General features: G+C 44.3%; 1 protein-coding gene across 8 annotated transcripts in view; it reads left to right on the forward strand.

Annotated features, from left to right (window-relative positions):
* The first annotated feature begins 1,172 nt into the window (after positions 1-1,172).
* MITF (melanocyte inducing transcription factor) overlaps positions 1,173-22,442 on the forward strand; it is a 225,063-nt gene continuing 203,793 nt past the window's right edge. For 4 of the 8 annotated variants that reach the window (XM_045493527.1, XM_045493537.1, XM_045493528.1 and 1 more), the window contains exon 1: positions 1,190-1,471. In XM_045493527.1, the coding sequence (XP_045349483.1) occupies positions 1,368-1,471 (104 nt within the window). In that variant the 5' untranslated portion in view covers positions 1,190-1,367. Of the gene's footprint in view, positions 1,472-22,220; positions 22,398-22,442 lie in introns of those variants that run through there. The other 4 variants (XM_045493535.1, XM_045493536.1, XM_045493529.1 and 1 more) reach the window with 3 other exon arrangements.

The following is a 22,442-nucleotide window of genomic DNA, read 5'->3' on the forward strand; positions in this document are numbered from 1 at the left end:
GATATTTACCTTAAAGAAAAATAAAAGAATGACCAGGAAGCATCATTTTTAAAGACTACAAATCACCTTCCCTTGCATTTGACCTTGCAACATCTTCTAAAACAGGTTTGCTAATCTCCTCTCTTACAGATGAAGAAATTGAGGCTTCTAGGAATCAATGACGTGCCCAAGATTACACAGTGCTTTAGACAGGATTTCAGGATTTCACCTCTGAGTCTCATAACTTTAAATACCACCTTCTAACTCTCTACTGCCTCCCTGATGCCTTAAGACATTTTTTTAGAAGAAAGAACACATTCTACTGGAAGTAATCAGAGGGAAGTTCTGGAAGTAAACATGAGCCATAACTGAGCTTTTTATTCTGTTACCTAAATGAGTGATGGGAAGCTCAGGCGGGAGGATGACACTCATACAGTTTACGCACCCCCAAGTTCACTCCTGAATTGTTAGGACAATCTTGTTTGAACTCCCAGACAAGTGAGAAATTAAAAGCAGACAGTGACGACTCTGTTTTGTTAACTTGGTGCCTTTTAAATTAACCGGACCTTTCAAGTGCTGCTTTAGATTAAAAGTGGCTAATTGGATAAAGGGAACAGAGCCACTCAGCTGGATGGATAGTATTGTAAAAGCTCAGACTGAGTTACAGAAAAGGAACGCACAAGAATAATTTTTACGATAATGTTTTAATTATACAGTGAAGGCAAATTCCTCCACTCTATTCCAATCCGAGGACAAGGTAATATGTCACCGCGGCGCTGAAAAGCATACAGGCTGATAGATAGTTAGGTCCTTTTATTTTAAGGCAGGCTTGAAGGCGAAAACTTTCTAGTGCCAAAACCCTTCACGATTAAAAAAAAATTTTTTTTAAAGGATTTGGCGTGCCCTCGCAAATATCTGCCCAGGGAGTAGGGCTGACGGTAGGAGAGCAAGGCTGAGGCCATTCTTATTAATATTAAATAGCCACGTCCGTATCCTTGAAGCAAGAGAGGAGAGAGGAGGGAGAGGAGCTGCTGACATTGACAATGAATCCAAACAGGAGTTGCAATAGCGGTGTCCACCACGTTGCCTCTGCCCCCGCCTGGCCTTCTGGGAGTTGTAGTTTTCACGGGAGCGGCTCCCCTGGAAAGCCGGGAACGCCCCGTCCGGACCGAACTACAGATCCCAGGCTGCGCGCGGCCGCCCGCCCCTCCCTCCCGGGTGCGAGTGTAAACTCGCCGCGCCGGGGCGGGTGGCCGCGCGCGGGCAGGCGGGCTGAGCTGGGCACTGCGCGGGGGCATACCGCTCGGGGGACCCAGGCCCCGCCACCTTCCCTCCGCCCCAGGCTCTGTTCTCACTTTTGAGCAGTGGAAGGACGGGAAGCGGGAGCCATGCAGTCGGAATCGGGGATCGTGCCGGATTTCGAAGTCGGGGAGGAGTTTCACGAAGAGCCCAAAACCTATTACGAACTCAAAAGTCAACCTCTGAAGAGCAGGTGAGTGGTGACAGCTGGAGGGAGGCGCGGAGCGCGGCTGGGGGCCCCGTGCCCCACACCGTGGGGCAAGGAAAGCCGGTCGTCCGGGCTCTGGGACAAGGACCCCGTGTCCTTGCCCGGGGGCAGAGGGCGAACTGCCCCCGCAGTTGGGGGGCCGCGTCCGCCCGGGCGGTGCGCCTCCGGGGGCTCCGTTCAAGTGCGCTGCGGGGGCGTCGCAGGCAGCCTACGACCGCCGGCCCAGGTGAGGGGTCCCTGGGCACGGCATACTGGCCGCTGAGACCGGGTGGGGGCAGGGGAGCGACCGGGCGAGCAGGTGGGGGAGGAGGAGCGCGGGAACCGGACGCTGTCCCGGTGGGAAGGAGAAAAAAAGAGTTTCTAGTGAACCTCTTTTCTGAAGATCCCGGCGGGCTGAGTACTCGGAGAGGGAGTGCTTGGGGTGGATTGAAACGCGATGTTGATGGAAGCAATTAATTCGTTTGTGTCGCCTCCTCGGAGTCGGGCTCCTCTGGGAAAGTCCGCCCCTGGCCGCCTCCAGGTGATGTTTCCCGGAGCCCCGCCTCTCACCTTGCCCACCGGGGCACGGCGGCGCGGGCGGGTCGGGGGCAGCGGGTGGGCGTGTCACCTCTTTCAGATTAAACAACTCCCTGGGCACTAGAGTCCCATTCAAATCCAGGCCTTCCCTGGAGGAAAAAAAAAAAAAAAAAAAAGCCTCGTAACTGGAGGGTATTGGGACAGACCTGCTTGGCAGGGCCCCTGCTTGGCAGCGACACGCGTTTAATTTGCAGGGGAGTTCAAAAACTTTTTGGAGAGAAGTGAAGACACCCGCTGGTCTGGCGCCCCACCACCTCTAGTGCCCATTTCTTATGCTACCTCCATTCCCACTCCGTTCTGTCGGAACGGGTTGGGTATCTTTCTTTCTCTGTCCGGGGGCCGCTCCAGACATTTCCCGTGTTTACAAAGAGGGACATGGTCATTGGAGGTTGTGATAGTAGAGAAGGGTTTATGTCCACCCCTCTCAGTTCTGAAATAAGGTGAAGCTATAGCTGGAGGGTTAAGCAGTGCTTCTGCACACCCATCTCAAACCTTCCTGCCTGCCCCTCACGTGGGTAAAGTCAGGGTGAACGGACCTGGCTGGCAGAGGGGGAGGAGGGTTCAGTAATCAGGGTGAATGAAGAGAAGGACAACTGGCTGGGGGGTGAAGTAGTACATAGTCCAGTCTTTGCTTCTGGGGTGCACAGGGCTCCTGTTTGCTCTAGCCGCAGGCAGAGCCAGGTTTGTTTCCTTCCGGGCTGAGTCAGGACTCTGAGTCCAAGTTGGGGAAGAAAACCTGGGAACGGCGTATCCACTTCCCGGGGTTGCTGAAGCAGCCTCTTTGCAGTTGCTTCACAGTGATTGGAAGGAAATGCAGTTAGATGCCTACAAGCAGCCTTTAGTTGATGGTTTCTCTTCATAATGGCTGTTTTGTGTGTGAGAGGAGATTGTGTGTGTTGGGGGTGGGGGTTTTGAGTAATATTGTGTGAAGGGTATTGTTGGTTATGCTCATTGGGGCTTTATGTGCATTCGGCTGAAGGGACCAGTGTTTTACTGAGCAGTCTCTGCTTTTGCTTCTATAAGCAAATGCTTACATGGCCAGAATGAGGGAGTGAGTGTTTGAGTGTGTGTCTGTAGTCCTGAAAGAAATGAATTAACCGGACTGTTTGGAACATTTTTGATGGGAGCTGATACATAACATTAAATGAGTTTGAGAGAGTGAGGAAAATACCATCTGGAAAAACCCAAATGAGTGCCATGAAACTCATGTTGAAGGATTTGGGCCTGTTCTTTTTCAGAGTCGGCAAAAAATTACTTGCAAGGGTGAGCGTCCTCGGTAGCTAGCTAGCATGTGTAAGGAAAAATGTGGCTACGTGGGAAGCAATGGCTTCACACGTTGAAGCTAGAAACAGGTGCGGGACAGAACCGGTATGGAGAGGAATGCTAAATTAAAAAAGTTGTTGTAAAACTTGTCTGTGGAGCAGACACATGCTCTTTGAAATAAACCAGTTAAATAAAATCTGTGAATAAATATATGGGGTTGGCAAAATTTCCCTATACTGTTTTCCACAGTTGTCTAACTTATTGTCATCGGCATCTGTTGTGTGACTTTAAAAGGGCTACATGTTGTTGGGGGCCTCCTCATGGCTTTTTGTCTGAAGTCTTTGCCAGGGTATCTCCCTTCTTGCAAGTCTTGGTTGGAAAAAGTAGAATTTGAAAGGTCAAGACTGCTGTAGCCATTTCGTCTCTCAGTTATATTCCCTAGATCGTCTCTTGGAGTTGAAAATACGTTCAGAATCTGCCCACCTCTCGGCAGGTCCCCTGCTACCACTTTGGTCCAAGTCCTCACCAGCCTGTGCCAGGGTTATTGCGGTAGCCTCTTGCTTTCTACTGTTACCCCTTCTGGGGGATTTTCTATGTGACAGCCACAATGTTCCTGTTAAAATTGGTTCTCAGGCAGGATAGATATGGCTGCCCCCCCAGGGGTCATTTGACAATGTCTGGAGAGATTTTTGGTTGTCAGAATGGAAGGGTGTTGGTACTGGCCTTTAGTACATAGAGCCCTGAGATGCTGCTAAACTTTCTGTAATGGACAAGGTAGCAACAGAGAATTATCTGGCCCTAAACTGTCACCGCTGAGGCTGAGAAACTGTGGCCTAAAACGTGCCACATCATGTTGTTCTCTGCTTAAAACTCTCCAGCGGCTCCTAGTTTCAGTAACACTCGAGATCCTTTAAACGGCAAAAGGCAGCCAGTATGGTCAAGTTCCCTGTCAGCTTCCTTGCTGTCCCGGAACACTCCGGGCTCCTCTACCGTAAGGCCTTTGTGTGTGGTACTTGGCTGGTGCCTCTGCCTGGACCATCCTTTGCCCAGAGAGCTAAAGGGCTCACCACCTCACCAACTTCAGGTCTTTTAATATTCCTAGCAGGCCTACCTTGACCTCACTAGGTACAATCACTATCCCTCCAGACTCTCATCTTCCTTGCCCTGTACTATTTTTTCCATTGTACTTCTATTATAACCGACTCTCATTTCTACTATGTTTATAATAGGTTCCTCCACGCTAGACTGCCAGCTTCAAGGGAGCAGAGATTTCTGTCTGTTCTTTGTTTACTGTTGTGTCCCTAGAGTCTAGAACAGAGTTTCTCAACCTCAGTGCAATTGACATTTCATGCTGGATTACCCTTTGTTGTGGGCACCGTCCCGGCCATTGCAGGATGTTGACCAGCACCCCTGGCCTCCGTCTACTAGAGGCCACTAGCGCCCTACTCCCAGTTGTGACATTCAGAAACGTCTCTAGACACTGCCAAATGTCCCTGAAGGGTACAGTCACTCCTGCTTAGAACAATTAGCCTTGAACATTGCCTGGCACGGGAATGATTTGTTGTTTGAACAGGTGTTGCTTTCTCCCTTAGGAGTCCACCCAGGACGGGGTGCTTGGTTCTGATTTTGCATTCAACCTGGCGGCCTTTTAAAGTAGGTATCCATCAGGGTCTCTCCAAAGTGGGGATTATATATTCTTCATTTGGGCTGAGCTCGGATGTGCAGGTGTTTCATGAGGAAAGACACGTTTTCATTCCTAAGCGAGACCTCCTGGCCTTTAGGAGTGTGAGGCTGCGGGAATTAGATCACGTGACCCTCCTTTTGGTCATAGTCACTGGCAAATCTGCAGTGGAGGAAGACACACGATGAGGAAAGGTTCTAATGAAGAATTGTTTGCAGTGTGGTTCCCCCAGCAAGATTTTTGAAGCCTCCGTGTGTTCTCCTGGGAATGAGCTCTGAATGGTGGGAGGCAGGGGAAATGTGCCGAATTTCAAGGGTGAACCCAGAATTCACACGCTGATGCAGTCACATCAGGGAAACAAATGTGGAGCTGTTAAATGAGCTCCTATCAGTGTAGGCACTCTCTCTAGGTCTTTGGGACCTGAAAACAGCATTTTACTTTATTTTATTTAAAAAAATTTTTTTTTAAGTTTATTTATTTTTGAGACAGAGAGAGACAGAGCATGAACGGGGGAGGGGCAGAGAGAGAGGGAGACACAGAATTGGAAGCAGGCTCCAGGCTCTGAGCCATCAGCCCAGAGCCCGACACGGGGCTCGAACTCACGGACCGCGAGATAGTGACCTAAGCTGAAGTCAGACGCTTAACTGAGTGAGCCACCCAGGCGCCCCTGAAAACAGCATTTTAAAACATGTTAGCCTCTGTCAGGTTTATGGTCCTCTTATTCGATTGACTGGGTGCACAATTCTGTGGCTTTGTACTTGCTAATGCCCTTTTCCTGGACAGACTTCAAACTTGGCCTAATCTAGTTCCAGTTTCTTCTGTCAGAATTTTAGTTATGTTTCAGATAACTGTTGTTTAACTTTCTGCAAATTAGAAATGGGAATGAGGGTAAGTCTTGGGTTTATTATGGCAGGACAGGATACAGTGGTGGTTTCCGAAAGCTGATTCCTGGAGACATGTGTGAAGTTTTCACAGGTTTGTGGTGAATGAGAAAGACAACGACTGTTGTGTCACACGTGCACATACACGTGTTTCGGGATAAGGCCACTGCCATTTCTTGGATTTATTCTGAGAGTTTCTCTCCTGTCTTCATAGTAAAGCTACCCTTTCTTTTATGAAATGGTAATCCATTCTTGGCAAAACACAGCTGTCAATCTTTTACTGGTTTCTGAGAGTTTTCTTGATTTTTCTGCCAGTCCAGTCTGCAGGGAATTGCCAGCATTATTCTGGCATCACTGTCCCCAGCTAGCTGAGACCTTAGGCAGGCTGGGTCTAACTAACTTTGGTTTCCTCATCTGACAAATGGCAGTCCTAAGGGTCTTAGGAACATTCGCTGTCACGTTGACTGTGGAAGAGTATTAGCCTGGTGCCCGGCCCATAGTAAGGGTTCAGTAAAATGTTAGCAAGTGGTGTTCTTGGTGTTATTTCTTTATTACTTAACAGTGAGTCCTGACATTCCATGAAGCATTTGCATGTGGTTGTCCTTGGCTTTCTACCTTAAGGCCAGGGTTGTTCGTGAACAACAACCGATCTCCTAATGAATACTACTGCCACCTAATGTTTAGATTTTTTTTTTTCTTTACATTTTATATTTTTGATCCAACCCATAAAAATTTATGCTGGTTAAAAAAAAAAAAAAGCAATTGTGGCATCAGTACCTACAGAAAACTTCATATTCGACATGTGTCTGTTGAGCCCTGTGCAAATTGCTTGTGTAAATTAATACCAGTAAACGTAGCTAACATCTATTGAGCATGCATCACGTGTCAGTGCCTATTCTATGTGTTTTTATGTGTGTGGACTTAATATTTGCACACCTGCGAGAGATGATAATGATAAATAACAACATTAATGATCTTAATTATATTTTTAAAACGGGTAATTCTTAATGCAGTGCTTACTACCTGCCAGGACCGAGTCTGAATATTTTACTTGTGTTAATTCAGTTACTTTTCACGTCCACCCTGGGTGTCTGTGCTTTTATTATTCTTATTTTCCAGAGGAAGAAACCGAGGCATAACAAGTAGATGGGCCCAGGTTTAACCTGAGGCCATCTGGTTCTAGCCCCAGGCTCTTGTCCACTAGCCTGTACCGCCGTGTAAAAGGCACTGTGCACGACAGCAGAAATGGAGAGGAACATCATTCTGCATCTTCTCCAGAACTCTCAGTGGGTGGAGCACCTGGGGGGCTCCACCCGCTACGCGTCTGGCTTCAGCTCAGGTGATGATCTCACAGTTCATGAGTTTGAGCCCTGCATCCGGCTCACTGCTGTCAGCACCAGGCCTGCGTCGGATCCTCTGTCTCCCTCTCTCTCTGCCCTTCCCTGGCTTGTTCTCTCTCTCCAAATAAGTAAACAAACTTAACTTAAAAGAAAAAGTCTCAGTGGGTGAAGGAAAGAACACACGGATCCAGCTAACCATGCAAGACAGAGTGTGACCTCATGGGAAGGTGGGCATCAACAGTGGCCATTTCCTAGAGGATGGGAGATAGGAGGCCAGTTTTGTGAACGAGCAGGGCTCTATGAGTTTGGCCTGGAAGTTCAAGCAATACTCAAGCATATTTCTCTATAACATTAAATAAGATGTTAGACACCCTGGAGGACATATCCTAAAATAGACTTCTGGGGGTTTTGGTTGCCTTTTAAATGTTTAAGCAGACTCTCAGACCTTCCTCACGGTCTGGGAGCTCCTGGTGCTGGCAGAGACCGGATGCGCGTGAACAGGTTCAGAGGGGGCCGTCCTGAAGTGCTGTGCCCACGGCTCTGTCACTTAACTGTGACGTGTGTGCTTGAGACACTTGGCTTCGAGGAGCCTCAATTTCCTTACCTGTAAAATGGGGCCAACATACTATTGGTAGAAGTTTTAATTTTTTTTAAAAACATTTAATGTTTATTCTTGAGAGGTGTGAGCAGAGGAGGGGCAGAGAGAGAGGGAGACACAGAACCCGAAGCAGTCTCCAGGCCCTGAGCTGTCAGTGCAGAGCCCGAAGCGGTCTTGAACTCACGAACCATGAGATCAGGACCCGAGCCAAAGTCGGATGCTTAACCGACTGAGGCACCCCTGTTGGTAGAAGTTTTGAACTGGAAATAGAATCTGTAAAAGTGGTTTACAGAGTGCCTAGCACACATCAGTAATAAAACTCCTTCTTTTCTACTTTACCACGGTAATTTTTTCCTTCCTCATAACAATAACTAAGAGGCAATCTCCGAAGCAAAAGAGGCAAGATCGAGGTGCCTCATGCTGGCAGATGTTCAACTCTTCTTATGCAAATTAGTTTTGTGGTATGATTAGATGGAAAATTTGATTAAAGTGGATTCTAAGTGTTGGTTCTGTGTGTTATTGGAGATTTCCCTTTCCTGAGTCCTATTTATAGAATTTATTTAAGCGTGTGTGTGTGTGTGTGTGTGTGTGTGTGTGTGTGTGTGTGTGTTTAATTCCCTTTGAGTTCTGCGGTGCAGTTTGCACAGGCTGATGTTTATATCTGCTCCAGTTGTGCAAGAAGTGGAAAATATCCTTTTTTTAGAACAGGTCACATGTGCTTACTGTCAGGAATAGGACCTCAGTGTAAAAAAATGTATCTTGGGACAAATCAAAGTTACTAAATTTCTCCCTCCAACTGCTTTGTTTCAGAACTGGCAGTATTAGGATAAATAATAGGAAAAAAAAAACCCACTCGGCTATTTTTTTTTGTCATTTTTCAAGGACAATAAGCAAGAATTTCACTTGTTTTGTGTGTGTGTGTGTGTGTGTGTGTGTGTGTGTGTGTGTGTGTTTGCGTGTTTTAAGTATAAAATGTACTTTGCTGTTATGTCCATCTCATCAAAGTAAATTGTAAAAATATGTTTGACTGCCCTCCAAATACACATAATTTGGAGAAAATAATCAAGAAGGTGGGTCAAAGATATTAAATGCTGTTACTACAGGCTTTTGATATTGTAAAGTCAAGTTTGCAGTTTATACGGAGGTTTTTGTGGGGCAAGTGAACATTGTGTACTCGAGGTAGGGCAAGAGGGAGTCATGCAGTCTGAGTCTTGATGGAGGCAGATGGAGGCTGAGGGCAGGGAGCCGTGTAAGCAGGTCTGGGTCTCTTTTCCAGTTCCTTCCCCCCTGCCTGCGCTCTCTGTTCCTCAGGATTTGGGGAGAGGCCCGGGCTCCTCATTTCTCTAGGTTGCTTCTTAAATGTGGCTCCCTTAATTCTTTGCTACATCATTGCCTCCTGTGGCCCTCTATGCATGCCACAGAGAATAGAGTACACCTTTGTGGTGTCCACACGAGACATCTGTCTTGAGATTCAGAACCGTGAGGTTTTTGTCTTCAAGTGCCTAAATTCCCAGGGTTCTCAAGCCCTGGGCATTGCCCAGAGTGTGTTGCAGATGGTAACCCATTGGCTGTTTTCCACCTGAGTTGGAAGTTGAGCCAGGGGGAGGAGTGGAGTAAAGGTGAGAGAAAAACCCGTAGGGAAGTAAGTAAATGGTACCTCAGAATCATGAGGGCCCTGGTATCCTCCCCAAGGTGCATCGAAAACATCCCTCGGTCACTTTTAGCAGGGGCAGTAGAGCTTTGGGTCAGAAGGACCTGGATTTGTGTTTTTTTTCCCTTTTTCCCTTCCCTCCCTCCTTTCTCTCTCTTCTCACAGCAGTTATTTATTAAGCGCCTCTGATATGTCAGGCTCTGTGCTGGCCAGAGGGGATCAAAGGTAGAACCAGATAGGCAAGGTTCCCACTACCATGGTGCATCCATGTTGGAGATGCGAACACAGTTAATGATGTGCCAAATAAATGCACAATATAATTTTTGTTGCTGAAGAGGGAGTAATTGATATAGTGTGATTAGGAAACACAGGGGCTTTTTAGAATGGGTCTGATATCAGGAATCACCTCATGGAGGAGGTGATTTTGAGGCAAGGCTTGAATGCCTGAAATAAGTGTGCAAATCTTGGTGCTTCCCCTCCCTAGCTGTATGACTTTGGACTAGTTGCCCAACTTCTTTGAATCTCAGTTCCTTCTTTTGTAAAATGGGGCAATAACTACCTTATAAGGCTGCTGTGAAGATAAAAAGTATCGCTTGTAAAGCATCTAACATTAGGCTTTACCTTATAGGTGCTCAGGGAGATGCATTGGACGGGTTTAAAGTCATAAATTGAATAGTGGAGAAAAATACAGACGTTAATCTTCCCTGCAACTGTTTATAACTTGGTTTTAAGTGTTTTCCTAATGTTGAGTGAGTCAGAGATTTATGGTTGTCTTTATAAACCTACCCTCGGACTGAAAGTGGAGATGGGTCTTGTTCTTTTTATTATCCTTTTTTTTTTTCCTCCGGGATCGTCTTACTCGAGTCGTCCCCTTGCTCTTCTCACTGTTGTCACATTGAGATTATTCATGTTTGACCATGCTTTCACGTAGGAATAGTTTCTGGCTGGGTTTTGAAGTAATATTTGGTATATAGGACAAGTCCAAGGGCTCTTGGAGAAAAACGCAGAGCTTAAGATTCATTTAAGAAAATACACACGCGTACCACAACCAACTCTTCTGGAACTCCTGACTCGCAGTCCTATGTTTCGACCCCTAGATCATGCTTCCTGTCCACACTGAGGTGGAAGAAGCCTCTCCTCCCACACAGCACCTCGCAGCTTTGGTCAGTGTTGACATCTACAGGCAATAGCGTGTGTTTTTAATTCAGCAACTTAAAACGAAAATCTTCAAAGCTTTTGAATTCCAGTAGCTGCGTTCTTTGATTCAAGTACCCATGGAGTGGTGACTTTTAAAAGGAAAACTCCTGGGTCATGTGAGAACAAATATTTTAAATCCAAATGCAACGACTTACAAGTCTGTGGAGTAACTGGTAGAATCCTGTTCTTCTATAAGAAAATTGTGGGTTGTTGAGCAACTTCAGGAAGGCATGTGTAGCCTTCACCCTCTCCACCCCCACCCCTTCCCCACGGTGGGATAACTTGCTGAATCATTCACATGCATTTGTCTGTTTTCCTATGTGATCAAGGGCAGAATGGGAAAAGTGGTGGTCGCCGCTGTTGGGCACGCGTAACTTGTTTTTGTAGAACACGTTTTCTCTCTAGGAGGCTTAACTTGCGTCAGTGAGAAGAAGGTTTGAAGCAGGGAGGATTCATTTATCCTGATGGCTGACATTATATATGAAATTATGGGCTGACAGATAGGACTGCTATGTTGACTTCAGTACCTTTATTATAAAATGTTCCTAGGTACTAACTGGTTTCAAGAAGTATGTTTTTCAGAACATACCTTTTATTTTTCTAACTGGAGATTTGAACGTTGGTGGAAAGAAAAGGAAAGATGATTTTCCTGATTAACTTGGAACCTAGCACAGTCCTCACAGAGCCTACCAGAGGACCTCAATGAGATATGGCCATGCTGTTCGTCTTGCATGCATCTGTCCCAAGCAGCTGGAGGTAGTACTCTAAAATTGAGTCTGTGAACAGACACACAGATATTGTAACAATCCCTTCTCCATCAAAAGAACTGGGTACAGTTTTGCTTTATTTTTCAGCATTTGAAGTTTTTCAATAAAAGATGGAAAGGTACTATTTCAGGGTTAGCTTTGCTTTATTGTATTACTGAGCCTGCATAACAGCCCCATCTAAATTTAGAACATTGGCACCTTGGCCAGTAGAACCCTTTGCAACTAATTTATAATGTTTTTGGCAGAGAATACCTATGAATAAACATGAAAATAGTATTGGCCAGGTAGGGTCATTTACTTTCAAGAGAAGGGGATGACACCAGCCAGGCGTTCTTGAAAATTCCCTTTATTTATTTTTGAAGGAAGAGCTTGCGGTAGCTTAGTAAAACAGCCTCTAAAAATATAAGCAACTAGTGTGATTCCTGGTGACATTCCAAATAATAGTTTGTCCATTTGCTGCAAGGAAGCATGCCTGGAGAGTCACTTGAGAGATTGGCACCGGCTTGTGTATTGGACGATTGGTGTGTGCAGACTTTTTGGAACCATACCTTGCATCATTTAGCAAAGTCATTTGTCCACTCATCTTTGGGTAGATAAACACTAATAATGTTTTATCTAAGTAAATGCTGTGTGTGTACGTGCTAAATGATGGGATAATGGAACGCAGCTTTAATGACACTGATTATGTATGGAAGCTTTAAATCTTTGTTGATTCAGAAACGAACAAGAAGGTTTGATGGCTCTTGCTTGGTCATAGCATCATAATCACCGACAGGCACGATTTAACAGCGGGAGGCTGAATGGCAAGGACAATTAATTGGGGTTTGTTTTTGGAGTCAGTGGTACTGACTGGAGTCAGTCATTTCTGCTGGTCCTGTGGACCCCTCTTTCTCACACTTGGGTTCATATACATGACATCTTTCTAATCACTTCTCACTGGCAGCCAACTTCCCTTTCTTTACGTGTTTCCCCTAGGGGACACTTCTTCTGCCTGCCCTTCATCTCCTTTCCAAATTCTTGCAACAATCCCTTCCCACATGCTCAGCCCATACTTCAGTTTTGTGGCTCCGAGAGTGGAGGATTTGCCACAGGCCCAGCCACGTTTCTTTTTCAGGGAGACTGGTTTCGGGGAGGTACATGTTGACTAGTGAAAATGAATCCCAGGGTTTTGCTAGGGTGCTAACAGAAAGAGATTCTCCCTTTATTTTCATTGATCTTGAATTTGGGAAGATGTCGAGGTTTAGAATGAAACCATACCTTGTAGACAGAGAAAAAACAAGTTTTTAAATTAGGTTAACTTTGTGACACCTGGGTGGATCAGTCGGTGGAGCATCTGGCTCTTGATTTTGGCTCAGGTCATGATCCGAGGGTCATGGGATCAAGCCCCACATTGGGCTCTGCACTGGGTGTAGAGCTTGCTTCAGAGTCTCTCTCTCTCGGGGCACCTGGGTGGCTCAGTCCGTTAAATGTCAGACTTTGGGGTGCCTGGGTGGCGCTGTCAGTTAAGTGTCCGACTTCAGCCAGGTCACGATCTCGCGGTCCGTGAGTTCGAGCCCCGCGTCAGGCTCTGGGCTGATGGCTCAGAGCCTGGAGCCTGCTTCCGATTCTGTGTCTCCCTCTCTCTCTGACCCTCCCCCGTTCATGCTCTGTCTCTCTCTGTCTCAAAAATAAATAAAAAACGTTAAAAAAAAATTTAAATGTCAGACTTTGGCTCAGGTCATGATCTCACAGTTCATGGGTTCAGGCCCCGCATCGGGTTCTGTGCCGATGCTGGAGTCTGGAGTCTGCTTTGGATTCTGTGTCTCCCTCTCTCTCTCTCTCTCCCCTTCCCCTGCTCATGCACCTGCTCTCTCTCTCAAAAATAAATAAAACGTTGAAAAAAAAAGATTCTGTCTTTCCCTCTGCCCCCTCCCCCACTCAAGTGGGCAGCTTGACAGGCAGCTTTCCTCCACATGGCAAACCAACTACTCAGTCTCCTTCCATCTTCTGGTTTTCCCGTTGCCTAGGGCCCTGGAGTCTTTTATGTCTGGTGGTAGAAAGGAAAAGAAGAGAAGGCATAACTAAGGTCCACAAATGACAAGCATCGCTTTTGCTCAAATTCTATTGGCAAGGACCAGACTCACGTCTTTTTCTGGTTACAGGGGTGGGAGCTGGGAAAAACAGACCCCAGCTGGACAGCGACACCTCTGTGCTAGAAAGGAGCATACAATGTTGGTGGATGGCTAGCTATCATTGCCATGATCCTGGTAGGAGTGTTTTCACCTCTGGACCAAGTTAGGCCTCTCCTTGGAGTCTTCTCCAATTAATTGGGTATTTAACCAATAAATTCCTTTTCTAAGTAAATGTATTTAGTTTGGATCTTCTGCCACCTCCCTGGAGACTGTTCCAGCTTATGCCTTGTCTGAATCCCACCTTTCTGCACTGCTTCCTATTCCACATTTATTGAGCAAAATCACCACCCCACCTCCCCACAAAGCAAGACATCCACCACCACTACCACCTGAGTGCAGCAGTTTTCAAAATGTGACCCTCAGGCTTGTTAGGAATGCAAATTATCAGATTCCACTGCAGACCTGTTGAATCAGAAATCAGTGGTGGGTCCCACTTGTCTGAGCAAGTCCCCCACAGTGGTGATACTTCCTCATGTTTGAGAAACACTACCCCAGTGCTTTCACCATAAATCCTTTGTCTCCATATTGAGTTATTCCCCTCTTTCTGTTTTGGAATGAAATACTTCCTGGGTTAGAATACATTGAGTAAAAAAATGGGGTGCTGCTTGTTATGATCAGGCTAGAGGTGATCCTTGACAGTAATTCCTCACTGATTAAAAACCAAAAACCAAAAACTTTGACTTCTAGGAAGTTAGCTTTCAGGTCTACGTTAGTGAAAGCAGGTAGGATTCTTGGTTTTCTAAATGTGATCTTTGGGTGACTTGAAGTTAACCCAGCTTTACTGCCATCAGGAGCCCTGGCCCACATCTCAAAAGAGGGTTGTAATCTAGACTCAGAGTGTGAAGCTTGAATCGTGCTGCAGTCACTTGACTGAAAAGATATGGTTGAGAAACAGGGTGATGATGATTTTGAGCATGCCCACATGACCAAATTGTTTTTCACAAAACTTCTGCTGAATAAAATTTGAAATACGGCTTTCAGCCTGTTTTCCCATCTTAATGAATTCCAGACAGTTTGCAGAGCGTAGGAGCTTCCAAAACAGAGGGACAGAATGGCTGGGACCCGCCAGCCTCTGTCTTGTCACAGTGGGGGTGTTGTGACTTCGTAAAGTTGTTCCCCTTGTTCTGAATCTCACCTGGCTGTTCACTTCTCTGATGGAGAGGTATAGACTGTAACAGGGAAGGGCAAGGCCAAGGTTGTCAGACAAATAGAGCCTATAGAAAATTTCCAGACTCCTTACTTTAGCAGGAAACTCAACCTACCCTTATGTATTTAGACCCAAGCATTTTTCTTTTGCTTGCTTCCTTCCTTCCTTCCTTCCTTCCTTCCTTCCTTCCTTCCTTCCTTCTTCTTTTCTCTTTTCTTTTCTTTTCTTTTCTCTTCTTTTCTTCCTTTTCTTTCCTACATGCTGATCTTCTCCAGAGAAAAGACCCTCACCTCTTTTTGTGAACTGGTTAAAAGCCCAAACCCATCTAAAAAGTCTGAGGTTCTGGGTTTAACTTCCAGAATAAGACAGATTTTTAACTTAAATTCCAATATGATGATCTATTAGCTTTTTTATAGTTGGGCAAGTTTTGCTTGTAGCTTCTGTTTCAATAGAGGGCTAAATGGGGCTCATGGATGATAATATGATCTAGGCTATAGGGTAATTGTGTGAATTAAAAAGAAATAGGTGGGTAAAGTGCTGGGCCCAAAGCCTGGCTCTTGCTGCTTAATACCTGGTTCCCACATTTTGGTTCCCTTTGCATCCATGCGTCAATAAAGGTTTTGACTTGAAATGACATTTTGGTAGGCAGGAAAAGAAGAGGGTCCAAAGAAGCGGAGGGGGAGCCCTAAATGATTCGTAAACTGGACAATCAGTATCAGGATCTTTGAGAGTTGATGCAGATCAAGTAGTGGTGAAGCGTGGGGAGCCTAGCAGGGCGTTTTTCAAAGATGGTGCCTGCTGTTTATAGGTAAGGCGTTACTTTTGTGGCCAGAACAATCTTTGCCTTTATCAACATGTTTCCTTTCATCATAATTACAGACTGTAGCTAGGTGGAAGAATAAATAATAAGATGCACTAATTGAGGTGTCACAACATTGAACAGTATAGCAGCTGGTCTGTATTGCGCTTGAGACACGGGTATCTGTCATTCCTAACTGTCATGTTTCATCTTTGCCTCTAGTGAGTGCCTGCTTCATCTTTTCACATTTAACTTGGCAGCCTCTTTATATAGTTGTCTTTATCCAATATAAGCCACAATGCCCTGTGTTCTTGAACCTCAAAATCTTTGTTATCTTTTATTGTTTTAAGATTTTTCCCTCCTTGTTGCCATGTATAGCTATTTTTGAGACTAGACCCTAAGTTTGTTTTATTTATTTATTTATTTATTTATTTATTTATTTATTTATTTATTTTTAGAGACACTGTTTAATTTATGCTTGCTTTTTACCCTTCATTCTGAACTTTTGGAAAACTTGATTGCTAAAGTCCCTCTCATTTGTATGAGCCACTTCATTGAACCAAGTGGGTTTCCATCTACTGGTTAAACGGATCCTGTGATAAAACTTAAATGTTGTACCCACATCAGTATGATAGCTTAACTGTCTTTTAGTTTTTTTCCCCTTTATTAAGGTATAATTGACAAATAAGAATTATATGTATTTAAGGTGTGCACCTTGATTTTTTTGCTGTGTGTATACGTTGTGGAACGATCACCACAAGATAGCTTGCTTTTCTTGAGCCTCAAAAAGTTTCCCCCTCAAACCTAGGGCCAAACTGGTCACTAGGAAGCAGAAAGGGGGGTTAGCCCCAATAGTGACCATCTGTCTCAGGAAAAACATTCACCTGATACTGCAAACATAAGTGGTTGCCTTCATTGTTACGGCTTTGATGTGTTACATGGATAATGAGGTCACCTGCCTCATCAGATCTCTGAAGATTCAGTGAGGTAACGAGGACTCTCTATCGGAAAGGGGCAGTAGATGCCGGCTCTCTGCCGGTGCCCGATTGCCCTACCATTCCTGCCGTGCCACCATTATGTCTGTCTCGGCTTGCCAAGCTCCCATGTGCTATTGCTGGTCATTGCCATTAGAATTTAGGGGTTTACATACGAATCAAAGAAGTGGTTAATCTGTGCAGGGGCTTTGACTCTACCATTGTGTTGTCACTGTTAAGTAAATAAATAATTGGATTCTCCATAGCTTAAAACCCCCAGCCATATAGTCAATTTGCAGATATTGGGGATATATGCAGCAAGTCTTCAGACCTGTACTAGCACTCATGTTTCTCCCAGGAATCTGCCAGACCACTTCCCCCAGCTATCAGCTGTTGTGTGCAGAGGAATGGAACTAATTTGATTACCAATTAATGGGAGACATGTTTTGGAAGAATCCATGCACACTTTCATACCAGTACATACTGGATTCTCAAGGCAATGTTTTTCAGAGTGTTTGCATCTTTTCTCTGGTATTACCATGACTAATCAAAACTTCACTCTTGGTTAAACAATTCCCGTCCTGAGTCTTATAAAGAAACAGTGAAAATGACAGTTTTCCTCTTTCCCTGTGATTGAAACGCACACACACACACACACACACAGCCACATGCACACACGGAAGCAAAAGTCCGTAGAGGGAGATGCTTTTGAGTAGAGCCAGTGTGCTGTGAGAAGTAACAAACACAGGGGAGAATGAAGTCTGAGGATTGTCAGATGTGCACAGTCTGAGGGCTTCTGAGCTCTGCGTTTTTGTGAGAGGGCAGGATGAGTCAGGTGCGTAGGGTAGAGTTGAGAGTTAGCACACCCATAACTAGGGGAAGAGCCAACCATTGGCCATGGACAAGGCAGTTTTGGAAGTTTTCAGAGTCGATTTAATTCTTGGGCATCTAAATAGGTGGATGTTAAGAGATCTGACACTTTACTCTTACTTTCTCAGAGTCATGGTTTGGAAATGATTGGCAGGATCTTTGGGCCAATGTTCCCTGCCCTCTGAGGTAAAATGATACTCAGTAAGTATTTGTTGAGCCCACTGTGGAGTCGGGATAATGTTGAGCATATATCTTTGTCGTCTTTGGCAAATGAGTGGCCACTGAGGGATGGTATGCAACCCAGATCAAGCCATCAAGGGCTAGGGGTGTACTCTTTCTGGGAGCGGGAAAAGAGCCCACTTGGTGGTCACATCAGTTACCCTCTGAAAGAAATGTATTTTAAACAGATATTCACTGAAGAGAGCCTTCAGCTGTCACTTCACTTGAAGCTCTTATTTAAAAGATAATGAGTATTTCATTTTATTTTATTTTTTAACAATGTTTTTATTTATTTTTGAGAGAGAGACAGAGTGCGAGCAGGGGAGGGGCAGAGGGAGAGAGACACATACAGAATCAGAAGAAGGATCCAGGCTCTGAGCTGTCAGCACAGGGCCCGACACAGGGCTCTAACCCACGAACCGTGAGATTATGACCTGAGCTGAAGCCGGACGTTTAACCAACTGAGCCACCCAGGCGCCCCAGATAATGAGTATTTTAAGAAATCAAGCATCTTCTGCCTACAAGTAGGTATTTTATTGTCTGTCAATTCTCACTTGAAAGAGGCCCAGTGACAATGGGGAATTTGTTCACTGAACATCTCCAGAATCCAGGATAGCAAGAGCTCAATAAATAATTGCTGAATAAAAGTGACCGAAATGAGGTGTTTCTGGTGTGCAAGAAGGGGTCAGTAGCTCTTGGAAAGTCGGTTAAGCTCTTTAAGGAAAATGTGCAAGAAGTTATTTTGACTTTTTTTCTTATTAGCTGTGGGCCCTTAAGTTTTTCTGAGGCTTATTTTTCTCCCTTAAAATATGGGAATGGTCGTATTCCTTCTTAGCAGAGCTGTGAAGATTATAGAAGGTAATGTGTAACACACCCAGTGTATGTAAACACCTGATTAGGCTAGTAGTGGCCATGAGTGTTGTTGCTACTATGGGTGCTCAGAGATGAAATAAATATACAGTCTGTTCTTGTTATCTGTGACAGTTAGGTTTTACAAAGCCATTCATTTAGGGAGCACTGAGCCATTGCTCCTAGAGGAAGGGCACAGTTGGGTTCCTAGGAGCCTCTGGTTACATTTTTGTCACCTGATAGATCCATAATGTTGTTTTATGTGTGTTTCTGTTTAAAGACACTTTATTTAACATATATTATTGATTCATTAATATTGAACTCAAGGCTAACACCGCTGTAATTCACACTTTATTGAACCTTATCCAACACAGTATTTTCTGGGTAAGCCACATCACAGCCTTCTTGTGTAGAGTAACACTAGATAACACTTCAGTGCTGGTCTTTAAGCAAGTAGGTGAATTTGCAAATAGCGAATCCATGCACAATGAGGGTTGACAGTATTAAAAATTGTTTTCTTGAATCTTTCTCTAGCAGTTCTTTCTCTGAAGAACTTAAAACATGCCCATTTGGGAAAACATTTTCAAACACTGTTTTCCTCCAACCTCGTTGCAGGTTCTACATGAAACCTCATTAATGAAGCTTTTCTAAGCACCACATCTTCAATTTTTATGTTTGTTTTTTTTTTTTGCCAATAAAAATGGCCCATTACTTCCAAATTTTTAAAGTTGAGTGGGATTGTTCAGATATGTTACTTTTCATTTTGATATATTTCTACCATTCTTTAGGAAGTGGAGTGTGAGAGTGAGGACCTGGAAAAAGAGCCCAGAGATATTACAGGGGCCACTGTTGATGACATAGAAATTCTGGTGTAGGCAGTTTCTGAAGAAACTGGGCTCATCTTACTCATGGCCTAGAAGACGATGGTGATGATTTTGACTTCTCGTATTGCAGATTAGCATATTATAAGGATCAGCATGGTTATTGTTACAAACATTACCTGAGCACTTGTTGGGAGTGCTTAAAATTCTTTTAAGAAAGGAGAGAAGAAAAGAATTGTTTTCAGTGGGTCCAGTAGTTTCAGGTTGCCTAGGAGACAGATCACCAAATTTAACAACAGCACAGAAACCCAAACACCAATGATAGTAACACCAGCACCTACCATTTTTGAAGCCCTTACTATACAGTGTGTGTCTTGTAGTGGTTTTTTAATCTCTTATGCTTTGAGGAAACAAACTCGCTGGGATTAAAGTTTTACCTTTCATATGTCACCCACCTTGTGCATCTTCCTACTGTACTTATGTGTAGTATAAAAATAATAGCTTGTTTAGTTTGTACGCGTGTGCATATGTGTGCATGTGTGTGTCTAACTAAGTCCTGGGATCAGGAAGGTACCTGTGTACATTTTTTCCCCCAGATTTTTCCTGTGTTAGAAAAGTCAAGAGGCTGAAAGAGAAGGAATGAATAATTCAGATCTAGTTGAATTAAAAACATATTAAGACACCTCCTATCTACCAGGCACTGTGTGAAACATTTGAAATGCCTTCTATAATTTAATTCTAATATGAGGTAGGTAGGATCCCATTTTATAGATGAACAAACTAAGCTTGGCCCTCTTCATTTCAGTCACTTGCCTGAAGCCATTCAAATAAGGGTGGAAGCAAGACTTAAACTGAGGACTGTCTGACTTCAAAGCTTACCCTCTCTAACTGCCATACTGCAGTAGTTACTGCATATATTGGGGTGCAGAGAGGGAGGCAGAGTAGGAAGTGATCTGGAGTGACAAGTCGTGTTGATTTTGGAATAGCAAGAGGACTAGGTTTCTGATGAAGCAAAGACAGACTCTGGGTGTGGCTGGACATCTGTATCCAAGATAAATAGGTCTATCTATTAAAGATAGTCCTTTGTTTTCAAAGCTGTTTCTAAAGAAAGAAAGGTGTGAGGCTGTGAGGACTCCAAGAAAGGTAGCAAAAGGTGGGATGGTGGACGCTTAATTATTCACAAGGATATGGTACGTAAGTTGTAGGTGTTCCTCATTCCTCATTCCAGATCTTCAGATTTTCCTTGCTGATGACATCAAGAAAAGTCTTGTCTACATACCCATCCTTAAGGCCTGCCACTGAACATAGAGCTCCTAACATCTTGATGTTTTTCACTTATCTTTCTCTCCTTATCTCTCCCTCCCTCCTCAACTTGACTGGTTAATTGCTTTTCCTGTGTGTCTTCATAAAGTTGTAGCTAGTTTATTCCATTCTGGACTGTTTATCTTTGAATGCCAAAGGTCTTGAAACATCGTAATGTTGTGTAATGAACATAACTTCTGCCTTGACATGTGGGTGTTAAGAGCATTAGTCATTGCAAAGTATTGAGTTAAATATTTTCAATAAAAAGATATAATGATCTAATAGAGAGGAAGGAGTTATAAAAATACTAGTTGGTGACTTTACTGGTGAACTATATATTTAGTGGGTTCCATCAGTGATGGGCTAGAGATTCACAGAATGAACATAAAAACGTTCTTACTCCATATTAGTGGGAGAGGAGAAAGATCAACAATAGGAAAAAAGCACTTGATTCTCTTAAATACTGAGAAAAAGGCAGGCCATCAGATTTTCCAATGCTTTTGCTCTCGATTTACTTCTTCACATGCACCTTTAACTAACTACCCCAAGAAATGTTGGAGATGACCATGAGATAGTTACCATAGGTACTCCTGGGACGCCTCTTGCTGGAAAGCCCTTAGCTTTGTAATGATGTCTTCTTTTTTTTAGAAAGCCATCAGGGCATCCCTTGCAGCACCATCTGAGAACCAGGGCCTTCCTGAGCAAACAAAGTGTTTCTTTACCCGTGGAGTTGATTTTATGGAGAGTTTTGGTCAGCATTAGTCATTGTGAAACTATGTACCTGCTGTCCTGGTTTATCTCTGTAGACATCTCCCTGAGGCAGAAGATTGAGTCCTCATCTCTCCAGGTCTCTGGGCATCTAGAGATGTTAGAGGTGCCCTGGTTTGCTTCTTGCTGGGGAGTGTGTAGTAGGTACCGGTCTTCTCTGATGGAATATTGCCTAGATGAGTGACAATCCATCTAACAGGTTGATGTGCTCTCTTGTGCCTTGGGGAGGTTTAAGCCAGTGACACTGTGCGCTAACTCTCCTTTACCTTGCCGGCAGTCTTCAGTCATTCCAGTAGATAACTTCTGAGCTAAATACCTTTTCTTTCCTAGAGAGGCTATAAACAAGGAAATTAATATCGGAGTAGAAGGCCTAAACTCTGTCTATGGCTGCTAATAAAAACTTCTCAACAAGACTGAATGTTATCAAACGATGTCCAAATTAAAAAAAACAAAAACAAAAACGCAGGAAACAATTTTTTCCTAGTATGATACCTTTTACCAATGGATAATTATTTTCGTGATCATGTTAGGCAGTGAGGCCATTTTTGTGGTTGGGGAGTGTATGGAGTGTGTGGAGGGGAGATCTATTTTCACGAGGTTTCCTTGCATTTGTGGCGATATTTTTGGAAGGACTATTGATCTCTGGTCCTCCCGTGTAGGATTTTGAATGTAATTGCTATGCTTATTAACTGAATCTATAGTTAAGAAGGTAGTGTTGAATGGGAGCCAAGGAACCTGTTGATGTAAAGTCTGTTTTACCTTTTATGATTCCCATCATTTAGCACCTCCCTCCTTCCTGGCTCAATCCCCTGTCATTTTAAGTAGGCAGCAATTACTGGTTTACTGAAGAAGCTGGCTCCTGCTGCCAAGGATCCTATTAATTATCACTCTATCTCTAATTTAGCCTTACTAGTGTTGAGAGAAGGTGCATGTAAGCGTGTGGCAGAGCAGTTGCAATCACATCTTCTTTGTAGTAATCTCCTTTCTGAGACGGTTCAGCGGACTCAATGTTCAGCCAAAGGGCCGCGGAGGCCCTGGTGAGTGTTTTCACCTCTCTTCTGTAGGTTGTTTCGTAGGTCAAG

Source organism: Leopardus geoffroyi, chromosome A2 (genome assembly GCF_018350155.1).
Source record: "Leopardus geoffroyi isolate Oge1 chromosome A2, O.geoffroyi_Oge1_pat1.0, whole genome shotgun sequence".
Classification (NCBI taxonomy): domain Eukaryota; kingdom Metazoa; phylum Chordata; class Mammalia; order Carnivora; family Felidae; genus Leopardus; species Leopardus geoffroyi.